This window comes from Hippocampus comes, unplaced genomic scaffold, assembly GCF_001891065.2.
Source record: "Hippocampus comes isolate QL1 unplaced genomic scaffold, H_comes_QL1_v1.1 scaffold5, whole genome shotgun sequence".
In the NCBI taxonomy this organism is placed as follows: Eukaryota; Metazoa; Chordata; class Actinopteri; order Syngnathiformes; family Syngnathidae; genus Hippocampus; species Hippocampus comes.
This window is the reverse complement of record NW_017805701.1, coordinates 674,377-688,606: the sequence shown is the minus strand read 5'-3', so window position 1 is coordinate 688,606 and position 14,230 is coordinate 674,377. Positions and strand designations below refer to the sequence as shown.

Below are 14,230 nucleotides of genomic sequence, written 5' to 3'. Positions count from 1 at the left end.
GTTGTACAAGACAAATTTGGATAGCAGCACACGTGTGAGGAATGGTGTAGTTTGGTCCTACTCAGCTACCGTAGTTGCGTGTCAAAATGCCGGAAAAGGCAGCTAACGCCCATGTGAAGTTTCTCCTCTGGAAGCTGATATTGCCTTTGTATATTATCAATTGAACGGCTCGTAAAAAAACAATCAAAAGCCTAGGTGGATGCAGCGTGGCTCCTCGCGTGAGGGAGGATGGCATCCAAAGCTGTTTACACGGTATGTAAACGTCACCGATGATCGTGGAGATTAAGCTAACCCGACTCAGTTTGTATGTGTGACATTTGACATTTGACTTGCCTCTCCATTTAGCAGCCCACGGGACTAACTGTACCAGTCATATTCTCACACTCAAGGACAAAAATACGTTTGTAGTAATGCTACGAAGAGTCGCATTAACACAAATATATTGACATTAACTGTTTAATATGCGCTTCATCGTTACGAATATTTGAATTGAATTGAGAGAGATAGAGAGAATAGATGTTTTTTTTTCCCAAAATCGAAACAGTATTTCCGATAAGTGTCCATATTTATTTACTGAACTGATTGCCTGTTAAAAGTAATTCATTTTCAGTGTGAAAGCCAATATTGACACAATATTTTAAACTAATGTAAAATTAGTCGTACTTATACAGTATATTTGTTTTAGGTTTCATTTGACATTCCACAGGGTTTCTGTTTTTTTAACCAACCCAACAAATCTAGAGATAATGCCACAGTGGAAAGTCCACTGTGGCAGTGATAATATTTCACAACATGCGCATGTATTAGAAGAAGATATGTTTTTGTACGTTTGTATTGTCTCTCAACTCTCTGGACAGTACCCACTCGGTTGTGTTGATGGGAGCTGTCTTCTTCATTGGAGATAATACTACGAGTGGAACAATGCGTCAAAAGAAAAACCTCAGAGCTAATTGATATTTATTTCCTGCGTTCTTGTTTTGCAGCGCGGAGATCCAATGCTGAAAAAGCGAGATGACTTCGAAGACATGCTGGAGGAACGCCGGATCTCCAGCGACCTCCGATTTGCTGCCAAGTGCTTCATGCCCGTCCTCTATAAAGGCCTGACGCCGTGCACGCCGGACACGCTCAAGAGCGCCGCGCTGCACTCGGATCCCGTTAACTATGTCATCCATCAGGTAGATACTTAAATTTTTGGACTGGATTACAGATGTCTCTGAGCAATACAAAAAAATAAAACATCTGACATTTTTTTTCTCCACAAAAATAAAACTCCTTTGAATTCTTTCCGTCCTCTTTGATATAGAAAAAGCAAATGACAAGTACCTTGATATATTATACATTCCTTAACAATGGATGAATCCCATCCTTAATTTTCTCCAAGGTTGCCAAGGAGACGGGCAAAGCGTTGGACGACGTCCGGGCCGAGGCCGAGGCCATCTTGGACGAGATGGCTCACCGCCTGCAGCTCAGTACAGTTCGATTTTTCGCCTTCATGCTCAGCAAGGTGTTCAAAACGTTGTTCCATAGTGTCAACGTGAACGAGGAAGGCATCCAGAGAGTAAGAGCCTTACATTCTAATTAATCGGCCGATTAATTTGTCGTCTGAATTTTATTCAGGCAGTTATCGGCATCATCTGTGATGATAATAATCAAGCTAGCAACCCTTTTTATGGTTAGCTCCAGCAGGCTATCCAAGAGCACCCGGTGGTTCTCCTCCCGAGCCACCGCAGCTACATGGACTTCCTGCTCATGTCCTACATCCTGTATACGTACGACCTCTCCCTGCCCGTCATCGCTGCTGGCATGGGTATGTTGTAATAGATTACACGAGGCCTCGCCGAGTAAACAACTTACACTCTCCCTGTGTGTTTTCCCCCCCTACCGCCATAAGACTTCATGGGGATGAAATTTGTGGGCGAGATGCTGCGAATGTCCGGGGCTTTCTTTATCCGACGCTCGTTCGGTGGCGACAGATTGTACTGGGCCGTCTTTTCTGAGTATGTCAAGACCATTGTCAAGGTAAGGAAAAATGTGACTATTATCACGACAATTATTCTGTTTGTAACTATAGTGAAAATGTTCTTCATTTTTGGACTTGGTCAATTAATGTCCTACGTGAGCTCACGGGGTCCATTTTAAATGTATTTATTTCGGTTGTGTTAATCTCAGTATTGAGGGGAAAAAATGCAAATGCTGTAGATCCTTTTTCAAAATTATTAGAGGATTTAATGATTGACATTGTATTTTTTCAGAATGGGTACGCTCCCGTTGAGTTTTTCCTCGAGGGCACGCGAAGTCGAACGGCCAAATCTTTAACACCAAAGTTGGGTAAGAAGACGACGAAAGGAGCAGAAGAAATGAAGTCATATTCACCAAACGTTTCCAAACATATGGCGTGCGTTCTCGGCAAGGTTTGTTGAACATCGTGATGGAGCCCTTCCTCAAGGGCGAGGTGTTCGACGTGTCCTTGGTGCCGGTCAGCATCAGCTATGAGAGGATCCTGGAGGAGGCGCTCTACGCCCGGGAGCTTCTCGGCGTTCCCAAGCCCAAAGAGTCCACGTCGGTGAGTCGCTCGCATATTCCCAATTGTTGAAATAATGTATTTGTGAATTCAGAAGTTCAGGTCAAAAATACTACTTTAATTTAAAATAAGGTCAAACAACTCACCCGCTGCGGTCCGGCGTCATGGCAAAGAAACAGGAAGTTGTTTTCAGGGAAATACTGCCCCCTAGTGGCATGTCGTCGGCATTGCACGATACCATTTTCCTTGTAAGAAATAACGCAAGTCGAAATCATCTGTTTGACTGTTTTACCTTTTCTGCCAGGGTCTCTTTAAAGCCAGGAAGATCTTGCGTGAGGACTACGGTAGCATCCATGTTTACTTTGGTCAACCCGTGTCGGTCAGGAGTTTAGCCCACGGCCACGTGGACCGCTGTCAGTTTAATCTGATGCCCAGGTAACAAACGAGGAACCCATACATATGTCACAAAATGATTATATAGTTTGAACTCCCCAGTTTTGTTTGACTATCCAGAAGTGTATTTTAATTTATTATTCTTTTTTTAAGACACATTCCTGCGAGGCCCAGAGAGGAGACGGTGCACTTTGTGAACAACACCGCCTACAGGCTGGTGAGGGCGCAGGAGGAGAACTCTGTGCTGAAGCCGTGGGTCCTCCTGGCGACTCTGCTTTTGCAGAAGCAGGAAGCGCCGATGACGCTGGATGAGCTGACTGAACGAGCAGTGTGGCTGCGAGACCTTTCCCGGCAGTACGGAGCCTTCCTCCATTGGCCCGGTACAGTGTGGTGCATTGTCGTCATGGTGACAATGACCCGATTCATATGCACACAAACACAAAAACGCAACAAAAAAGACAAGTGGTTAGCACTCACAAAAAAAAGTACACATGCCGAATGAAAGACAAAATTGGCTAAATAAGAACGTCACTTCAAAACACATTATACACGTTTGAAGATAATGAGAGTTTATTTGACTGTCTTTGTTTGAATTCCCATGTTCAGACCAAATGCATCCATCTGAGGTGGTGTCCTCCAGCCTCGCCCTGCACGGGGGTCTGGTGAGGGTCTCCGAGGGGCGGGTTCACCTGGAACAAGGTTTGTTTGGGACCAGTGTCCACTCATGTATTGGGAGACGCCTCCGAATCAATCGATTCATCAATCAGGAGTTGCACATTCGAGTCTCAAATGCACTTGGGAGTGAAATCTGTTGAATACACAGCCATGAAGCAGTGGTAAATGGTGACGAGAGCTTGTTTTTCCCGTCACGGTACATCACTGGCATACATTGATGAACAAAGTTCCATTTCGTACAGTTAACAGTGACATCGGAAAGCCCACGCCCCATTTTCTTCACTTTTTAAAGGTGGACCGTGTCCCAATACTTTTGTCCCCAGTATATATATTTTTGTAATATATTTTTTTTAAAAATATAAGCTCACTATTTGTCGTGACACAGCAGGAGCAGCCGAGGCGGCCTCCTCCCCGGAGGACCAACTCCTGAGCCGGGCAGTGCTGGTGCTCTCTTGCGCCTCTTACCGGAACCAGGCGCTGCACGTTTTCCTGCGACCGGCGCTGGTTGCCTCGGCCGTCCGTGCCACCTCTTCCGCGCGAAAAGGTGAGTCACAATCAACACGTGACTGCTCTAATATATATATTAAATATGACATTTGTTTGCCTTGTTTTTTTTTTTTTTTTTTTGATGTATTATTACAGTGGAGGTTTTCGACTGCTTCAGATTCCTGAGGGACGTCTTCTCGAATGAGTTCATCCTGTGTCCTGGAGCCACCATGCAGGTCAGCACCACCGACGAAGGTGGCTTTTTTAAATTTATTTATTTATTTTTTAAATAAGGTCAATTGTTTTCGCACTGTTTTGGTTGTAAGGACTTCGAGGAGGCTTGTTACCTGCTGGAGAAGACCGGAGCGCTGCACGTCACCCAGCACGACATGGCGGTGACAAAACGGGGGCAGAAGACCCTGGACTTCCTCACGGGCATGCTGGAGCCCTTCCTGCAAGGATACCTGGTGAGTGACGGTTGATGAACGAGCTCGCGGACGGGGACTGTGAGATGAAACAACTTTGCTGTATGATGACGCAGTGAAATTAAAATGAATTATAAATTGGGAATAACAATAACACATTTTATCGAACACGAAATTATAAAAATACTCAAATGTAAATCCAATTAACATTAAATAGTACAAATTATTTTATTAATTATTTTTTGATAAACAATTTACAAAAAAAAAATCTAATTAAAAAAAACTGAATTAAAATCCCTCTTGCAGTGTTTATGTTGTTGAATTTAAAAAAATTAAATATTAATCCAATGGGATTTGCAATAAAAATCAGAAGTGTATTTTAAATTAAAAAAAAAATACAAGCAAAATTAAAAATAGAAAATCAATCATTTTAAATAAGACTAAACAATTCCAAAGAATTAAAAAATAAACACAAAATGTGTAGTTAAATATGAATTAAAGTTCTACTAAAAATTACATTCATGAAAATTTAATATATTTAAAAAACAACAAAAAAACAAACCTGAATTAAAAATCAAAATAAAATTAAAACTGAAAAACAAGATTAAATTATGTTTCATACAAAGTGTTGCAGTTCCACTGCTGTTTTCCTTTTTCTTAATTTTTTTTACCCCATTTGTGTGCGCAGGTGGTTTGTCGTTTCCTTTTGGAGGAGTCCGCCGAGGCGCTGACGCAAAAGTCGTTCATCCCTGCCATCCGCCAGTTTATCATCAAACATTTGCTGCAAGGTCGGATACGTTTGTTTTGTATACATTGAAGTGAATTCATGTTGACATGTCGTGTGTTGAACGTCGCCGTGTGTTGCTGTGTCGTAGGGAGGCTGACCCAATTGGAGGTATTGTCGTCTGACCTGCACAAGAACGCTCTGGCTGCTCTGCTCAGACTGGGTGCCGTGCGGAGGTGCGTCAGTTTTCAACACGTGTCTGAGGACAACTTGGAACAAGACAAATGATTCGATTAAAAAAAAAAACAACCGTACAGAATTTAAATGTAAAAATTTATAGTGCCCTCTGCTGGTCAGAGTGAGACATTGCACCCCATTACACTGCAACACAAATTGAGTTTTTTTTTAATCGTTTATTATAAACGAATCATCAGTTCGTTTTCAAATTTGTCACCAATTTTGATCGTCTCACAGAAATACACTTTGAATAAGGAACTCGTGTGTTGTTTCCTCAGAGCGCAGCAGGACACTCTGAGGGTCAACAAAGTGAAACTCCAATCGGTGGAAGACGCTTTGGGTGAGATGAAAAAGCCTGTTAGCATTCGAAGAAGCGTGAAAAGAAATGAACCCCTCACCTTTTGTGCAGGAGGGAAGCTCCCGCCTCCTAACGTTGCCTCGGCTCGCCTCTAATGCTGCGAATCTTCACCAAAGGACACTTCGGACTCAAGCGTACCATCCAAACGACTTGAACTTGAATCTAGGAAATGTGGGATCTACTCACGTTTTTGTGTGTGTTTTGTAGACTAACAACTTTCCCGCTGGTCAATTATAAACGCTTTGTTTGCTCAAAGAGGGTTGCACTTTGAAGAAAGTGGAGTCACGTTTACACTAACATATATTCAACTCTGCCCTTCTTGTTTGCCAAGAAAGTTTAAAAGCCTTTTGTGGTCAACTGAAGGCCAACATCTCAAATGTGTGGATTTACCTCAAGAACTAAAACGCAAACTTCTACACATCTCTCTTTCCAGTCATATTTTTTTATTCAGCTTTTTGTACTTTTCACTAATGTGCGTGTGTTGTGTTCAGAGAATGTCAGAATTAAAGTCTTGACACACATATTCGAAATGGTGAGCTGAGCTTTACTTAAAATGTGTATTAATATAAAACGATAACGCCTTCAAATGTCTTGATGGACAATCTAATGAGATCCAATACAAAAATTGCGTCGGTTTATTGTATGGGAGAAAATATATCTCACCACTAGGGGTCACACTTACCTAATTTTTAGCCTCGCTCGCTCACTCGAACACGCGCATAGCCGCCACCTTGAGATGCCTCTTCCGCGAAACCTGCTGGGATACTCTCGGGAGTTTTAAGTAAATGTTTTATCAATGTTGTTATGGGAGGAAAAAATTATATGAAATAGATATTTTTAAAGATTTTTTTAAATTTAAAAAAAAACCTTGAATTCATGAGAAACATTAAATTTGGAAGTCAAGTCATACTTTTTAAAAACAATACTCCTCCTTGCCTTTCAATCTTTCTCCGTAGGACGTGTGTGCACCCGTGGATAACCAACCACGAGGCACTCCAAACAGCCATGCCAGTGCAAAGCCCCTGTCCACATGCCTGCTGTCGAGTTGGACTTTTTAACCACTCGCCTTTGTTGTTCACTCTTTCTCTGCATGACGTGCACACACTCATGGCTGCAACGAGGCACTCTAAAGCAGCCACATCAGCACAAAGCCCTGGTCTACAGTTTCCTGTCAAGTTAGACTGAAACAAAAAAAAAAAAAACAAGTCACGCGTCGTTCTCAGTATTCTCAGCACTGATCTTTGAACATGTAATATATTTTGAAACAAATCCCCGAATTCACTTCAGAGGGTTCAAGTCGGGCCACGAGGAATGGCGATGACGTGCTGGAGACACACATCAGCTTTCCTCCCCGTCTCGCTGTCCATCTCACCTTTCTTTCGGCTCGGAATTAATCATGTAACATGTAGTCTGGGAAATAAGGTGGCATTTCCCCATAATGAGAGCAACGGGCATAAGGGTGGGAACGTTGGGCCCTCCATGCACACGGATTGACATTTTCCATTACCCAGTCAAAACGTACACGTGTGTTTGCGTGTGAGCTAGCACCCTTTTTTTTTTTTTTTTTTTTTGTCTGACCGGCAGATCATCCATCTTGTTATAGCCATATCCTCACGTGCGTGTGCGCGCGCGCGCGTGTGTGTGTGTGTGTCGGGAAGGTGAAAAGGAATGATTTATGTACGGGAGTGGTGTTGGAGAGCTCTGCGTACAGCAAGGCCTGTAAATCCTGATAAAAAAAAAAATACCGGATAGAAGCAATTTAATGCCATCAATCTTCACACGCGGAGGCTGTGATATATTGGCAGGTGTGTGTGTGTGTGTGTGTGTGTGTGTGTGTGTGTGTGTGTGTGTGTGTGTGTGTGTGTAAGAGTCAATCTGAAGCCAGCTGCACGAGTAGTTTCAATGTAATGTTAGGGAAAGCCAACAAACCTTAAAAGTACAAATCACAAATCACATCATTATAGAAATGTCTCTTGGATGCCAAGAGATGGAACTGGGAGCAATTTTGAGTGAAATTAACTGCAACAGGAGCTAATTGGGATGAGAAAAAAAAATCTGAAAAATAAGTTTTTTCCGTGAAAGAAAACTTTTACTTTAAAAAAGAATTACCTGAGCAAAACTTTTTTTTATCTCTTTCTTGAAGCTTCTATAATGATGTAATTTTTTTTCTCAGGGAAAAAGGCAAGTTTTTTTTCCTGGAAATTTTTTTTGGGGGTGAGGTGGGTTTTTTTTTCTTGCAATTCTTAATCTTTGAGTAGACATTGTTTTTATTTGACTTTTTCAAGAACGTTATTTGGGGGAGGAGAGAAAATTATGCTTTCTTTAAACGTATGCATTTAAATTTTTTTTTCTTTCCTATTGGAATAAAAAATCTGGAATAATTAAAATATTTGAAAATGTGAAATTATTTTGTGTATTATCATTCACATGGAAAATGTTGGTGTTTTTTTTCTACAAAAATGTGATCTGCGAACAACGTATTTAATTCTATTTTTTTTTTTAAGAATTTCATTTTTTTTCATTTTCTATCAATGTATTTTTTTACTAGACTTTTTTTTCCAATCAATTTTTTTTCTGGAGTTCTCTTATTCAAACCATTTATTTCTTTCAAAGGTATGAAAAACTATTTTTACAAAAAAACTTACATTTTTTTTCCTGGGGAAAAAGTGTTATTTTTTTCCGTCTGAAATGTGATTTCTTTCCCCTGCAATAATGTATTTTATTGTTGAATAAAAACATTTCCAAATAGTCGCAAGCAAAATTAGGCTTGAGAAAACTGACTTTGACATATCAGTTTGTTAAGTGAAGACTACAGTTGCGGTTGATGGAACATACAAAGCATGTACGTTCCACGACAACTAAACGACCGTCATTTTCGTGTTTTTGACATTTATAAATCCTCAAACAGTACGTTAGCCATAGTTGCCCTCTCCCCCACCTTTCTTTTTGCGCCTCTCAATCTCAGCATGATGAGGAGCCAGCACGAAGTAATTATAACTTGTGCTGATCATTTCATTTACACGACTACACACACACACATAGGAGCACACAAACGCCACCACGGTGTTGATTTGTTTTTCTTATTTTAGAATTCAACTTCCTCCACATCTCATTTCCTGACTGACCACCACAACCTCGCGTGGATGACAATTTCCGTTGCCAATTTCCGACGTGCACGCACACTCAAACGCGCGCGTGCACGTGCACGTGCACGTCGCATGTTATGAAAAGAAGCAAAGCGGCGCGAGTGTGGAAAAAGCAAGCCACGGTTGTCCTCTTGAAGACAACAGATGAGAGCGTCAGATTTAACGCAGGCTGGCGCTGCTGCCGGGGGGCAGCTGGGAAATTGCATGTGCCAGCCGCCACTACAAGACGCCGATAAGAGCAGATTTGTTCTAAGGAGGCAATGACGGGGAAAGGTTATCGCGGAGAACACTTGAACTCGGGCCCTCCAACCTAATCCACGCGGATGTTTTTTGGATCTGCGCTTTCATGCGCGCGCTTTCAAATTCCATCTGTTGACATGAAAGTTGTGAAAAAAAAACAATTACGGTTTGTTCTGGCATACTCGCGGTTCAGCACCCGCAGTTTCATCCATTTGTGGACTTTTTTCCCCCAAAACTATTCTTTCTATATTTTGGGGGGAGCCAGCCCAACTCTAAACATAAAAACAAAGAAAATTACAAGGCATGTATTTAAAAACCGCACAACCTTTCCAAGTGTTAGCTTATAATACTAACAGACATATATTCTTTATCTTCTGTGAAGAGCGACTAATTTTAGTACAATTACTGGGTCTGTTGGAGTACTTGTGATAGTCTTCCTTGTTTGTGTGTTTATTATATTCACCCCGGGTGGCCGTAAAAAATATCAAATTTTTATTTAAGTCGATTTTTAAAAAAAAACATTTTAACGCCATATTTAGTTTGTGGAGATTTTTCTTTGGTGTTTAAAGAAAAAAAAAAACAGCCATCCATTGCACAGATTTATGATCATCAATTCTCATTACTTCACGATAGATACTTTTTGTGACATTTTTTGTTGCTGCAATGCTGCGAAATTTTTGTCAGGTAAGATATGCATCTTGGTTTGACCAAAGATTGTAAAACACTTCGTCAAAAGGCCGAATGCCACGTGTTCATCATGCACACACATTCTCTCTTATATTTATGTTGGTAATTATAAACATAGCCGCCCCCCTCCCAAAAAAAAAAAAGAAGAAAAAACACTTCCAATTTGTTATACTTTGATATTATTTATTGTATTGCAGGTATGCTCATTTACTGTGTAGAAGATACATGAGAAACAACAGGCCAATTCAATCACTTTTTAAATGAAAATGAATCGAAGCGAGTACAATTTGGATTTGAAACTATTTGGTGTGCTCGTGTGTGTGCGCGTTCTCGACGTGTGGGCCATTTGTTTGCATTACGTGCGTTATGACAGGCGGGGGGTGGGGGGGTGGACGTGATTCTATTGGATCGTAATTGTGCAGCAGCTGTGGAACACTACGTCTGAGCCGCTTTCTTCCTTCCTCATCATCCTTAAAAAAGGTTTTAAAAAAAAAACAAAACAAAACATAAAACTCTTTGAGATAACTTCTCTCATATTAGCACCGACAATCAACTTGACAAAATCCGGCAAGACTTTTTATGAGTTTAATTTGCATGTGAACCAGAGTCAAAAGATCACATGCAAGGTGTAGCAAAGCAGCCCCAGATCATGACTGAACATCGAAAACCAATTGATGGATAGTTGTTTTGAGTTGTAGGCAAAAATTTGAGCTCCCGCCTCAAGTTTATTGTCAAACTAAACATAACACATAGCTTTGTCTTCATAAAGTTTGTTTAGCTTAATGCTAACAAACGATCCAAAACGCAATAGGCCGGCTAACGAATAGCATCTGCCTCACAGCCTTTCAACCCATTTGTGGCAGATATCTGAACACAAAACGGGCAGCAACACACGTAGACAATACCACAATACTCACAGGAATATATTCTTTATCCTCAGCGGCGAACAACTAATATTAAAGGCCTGACCAATTAATTAGTTAGTCGGCTGATTTCATTGGCCAATATTAATACTTTTATAAGCAACATAAATTATCTTTTTTTTAAATGGATGTATTTATTTTACACTTTAACACAATTTATCACACCAATGTAATATACTGCCACCTGGTGGCCAAGGCGCACACACATCAGAAGGAGCAGCGCAACTTACATTGAACTGAAGCAAAATTTCTTGATATTCTATTCAGTCATGTGATTGTTGTATTGTTCTTATGCAATATAAATTCTTGATAAAAAACACAGTTTGGTGCATTTGAGTTGGAGAACTAAAATAAATTGGTAATCATCTTTACCGTCGCGTCTATTTGCACTTTGCTTTTGGGAATTCCGCTGTGAGTCTCATGATGCACTTTTATGCTGCCTGCAACGTGTGTGTGCGCGACACCGCCCCCTGAAGCACACCCTTGAGAGCCACAAACAACAACGCCCTCCACTAGGAGTGTTTAAAAAAACAGCAAGATAAATATGACCTCAGCGCATAAACCACGTTGATAGCCAGCTGCTCGTTTCGCTGTTGCTTTATGAACTTCATCTCATGAGTATTAAAGTAAGATAAATAAAGTTCCCTGATGAGGACATTTTGAAAACGCTGACGCTCTTTAAACCGCAGCATGTGTTTGTTAAATAACATCAAATCCAGGCTACCATTCGTGCTCTCCCTTAGGAGCACGTTGGCGTAAGCAGGAATGGACTAGCCTTCCCCATGATGTCACTGCAAGAAGATGACATCATTCAGTTAATAAATGACGAAAGCGAACAACGCACACACGAGAAAGGGAGACGACACGATATATATTTCTGCCTAATAATTCGACATGTGTCCAACAACTACATCGTGTTGCTTTGACGATGACTTGTAGACGGACGCGTGTCGAAAAACTCCAAAGTGTCGCTTTAATGCCGACGACCGCGTGTGCGTGCGAAGAGGAAAAGTGGCGCGCGCTTTTGCGTCCGTCAGCACGTCTGGGATTGAGTCCATGTGACGGCCGCCGTCTGCTCCCTCTTTCATCTCTCGCCGTCTTCTCAGCTGTCAGCACGCCACTCATTGGTCACGGCTCCATTAGGCTCTCATCATGAATAAATCATCTCCATCTATTATGATTATTCACTTTGGCACCGGGTTGTCACTCATCGATTGGCTGCCAGCCCGAGAATCCCGCTCCTCCCAACCTCCACATTCAAGGAAAACGGGGTAAATTGATCTTTGGTGAGAGAAGTGGAACATCAGAGGATTCAAATCCATTGCCGCAGATTCCATGACCAAATGGACTAATCTGTGCAAGTCGGGAATTGTAGGTGCAGTTCGGCGGGAGAGATGATTGCTGTCATGATGTGTATACACACACACACACACACACACACACACACACACACACACACTGTATTTTCCGCAGTATAAGGCGCTTCCGAGTATAAAGTGCACCTTCACTGGCCAGGGCTCTATATGAATAAAGCTGTACTGTATTGTATTGTATTCCCTTTAGCGTAGCTCCATCTAGTGGATGCATAACGCAACCGCAGCCACTGTTGTAGCTTCCATTCTATGCGCCATTCTATTTCAACAGTTAAAAAAAATAGGCCGTTCATTGAAGGTGCGCCTTATACTCCAAAGCGCCTTATAGTGCGGAAAATACAGTGTGTACATATTTATATATATTTTTTTTTACCAAAACACACAATCGGGAACCGATGTAAACTAAATCGCTCGACAACTACGGGTTTGTTTTACAATTAATAGCGCGGAAGAAGCTTCAACTTTTGCCACGCGGAAGTACATGTGACAACATAGTGAAATGTCCTATATATGCTATCTTTTCCTCCAACTATGTTTCTCATTAAGGCCTGTCTCCTCACATTTGTCATAGTGGCTGCTCACACGCTTTGACACGCACCACACACACACACACACACACACACACACACACACACACACACACACACACACACACACACACACACACGGATGGATGGATGGAGAGGCTCCAATTTTGGACCTAAATAGGACACATCATTGGCTCTCAGGGATTGTGGCGGGGAGAAGGCGAGAGGATGTGAGGGTTGGCGGTTAAGGTTGAAAATATTGTTTGATGAAATGGGCGGTTGACGTTTCTGGTTTTGGATTTCAATAGTGGCTGTAGGTTGCTTCAGGTTCGAGTTGTGGTTCAAGTCTGTTTCTAGTTGTAGTTCTGCTCTGGGTTACATTTTAGGCTTGGGGAAGCATTTAGTACTTTGGATGAAATGTGCAGGACAACCATGTCAACAACCTTGACATGGCGAGACACACGTCAGAGCGTCGAAATGGACAAAGAATCCAAACTGTCCAAACAACAACTAAGCATAAAAATGCTTTGATGGGAGGACAATGCGGCTTCTGATTATCATATCAATTTATTTTGCGGATCAACGTTTCGGCCTTTTTCCCGTCTATTCTCCTCAAGTCGAGTCCTCGCTGGAAAGCGAAGCAATCAAAGTGGGATCATTTTAATATTCATGTGCACGCCCTTAATGATAGTGGTGTGTGTGTGTGTGTGTGTGTGTGTGTGTGTGTGTGTGTGTGTGTGTGTGTGTGTGGGTGGGGGCGTTGAGGACACCTTTTCAGTTTCATGGGTACACCAAGTTTGCCTGACAATGTCACAGACAGACAATTATTTTGGAATATGTCCATAATGAAGGGTTGAGCCTGACCGATACGGATTTTGTGTCTTACATTGTCAGGTGTTAATCGATTCCAAAAAAATCAGTTCTGAAAACCAAATATCAGCTGATAAAATTATCTGGCTGACTAATCAGTCGGGCTCCGAATATTTTGGTGACCCTATGTAGTGAGATGATAGAATCATTGTACAGTTCTACACCACCACAAACACAATAATAAGACATATTGCCCAAATATTGCTAAACATTTTTTTTGGCTTGCTTGCTTTTTCACAAATTTTCATTAAAAAAATGCGTAAATACCGAATACGTAATTAATTTTTGATCATGATTATCTTTGCAAAGTTAGAATCGCAATTCGCAATAAGCCTGTGACAGACTTAGTGAAAACCTAAACCTGCGACATACATTTTTGAGAGGTAATCTTGTACCCCAAAACTATTCGGCACAGCGATTAAAGCTGTGCCTAATAAAGTGGCCCAGGAGTGCTGTTTCGTGCAAAGCCAGGAAGCAAAAAAGTGAAGCCCCCGTGACACTTTTGATCGCATACCTTGATTTTATTCGCTTCATACAGACACGAACCGCAGCCGTAAATGTACAATAGCAAGATTGTCCCATCGTAAAGAAGCCGCCATACCATTCCGCTTCCTTTGCTGTTTTTGGATTACGATTAAGAACGGT

At 41.5% G+C, this 14,230-nt stretch overlaps 1 protein-coding gene across 1 annotated transcript; it reads left to right on the top strand.

Annotated features, from left to right (window-relative positions):
• The first annotated feature begins 80 nt into the window (after nucleotides 1–80).
• On the top strand, nucleotides 81–6,241 carry gnpat (glyceronephosphate O-acyltransferase). The gene is made up of 17 exons (XM_019882733.1): nucleotides 81–252; nucleotides 984–1,175; nucleotides 1,382–1,558; nucleotides 1,678–1,807; nucleotides 1,892–2,019; nucleotides 2,253–2,328; nucleotides 2,412–2,563; nucleotides 2,826–2,956; nucleotides 3,068–3,294; nucleotides 3,521–3,613; nucleotides 3,975–4,133; nucleotides 4,232–4,311; nucleotides 4,402–4,542; nucleotides 5,189–5,288; nucleotides 5,376–5,460; nucleotides 5,740–5,801; nucleotides 5,871–6,241. Exons 1-17 carry the CDS (start codon nucleotides 229–231, stop codon nucleotides 5,912–5,914), a joined length of 2,001 nt encoding a protein of 666 aa, XP_019738292.1. The 5' UTR covers nucleotides 81–228; the 3' UTR covers nucleotides 5,915–6,241.
• Nucleotides 6,242–14,230: the final 7,989 nt, after the last annotated feature.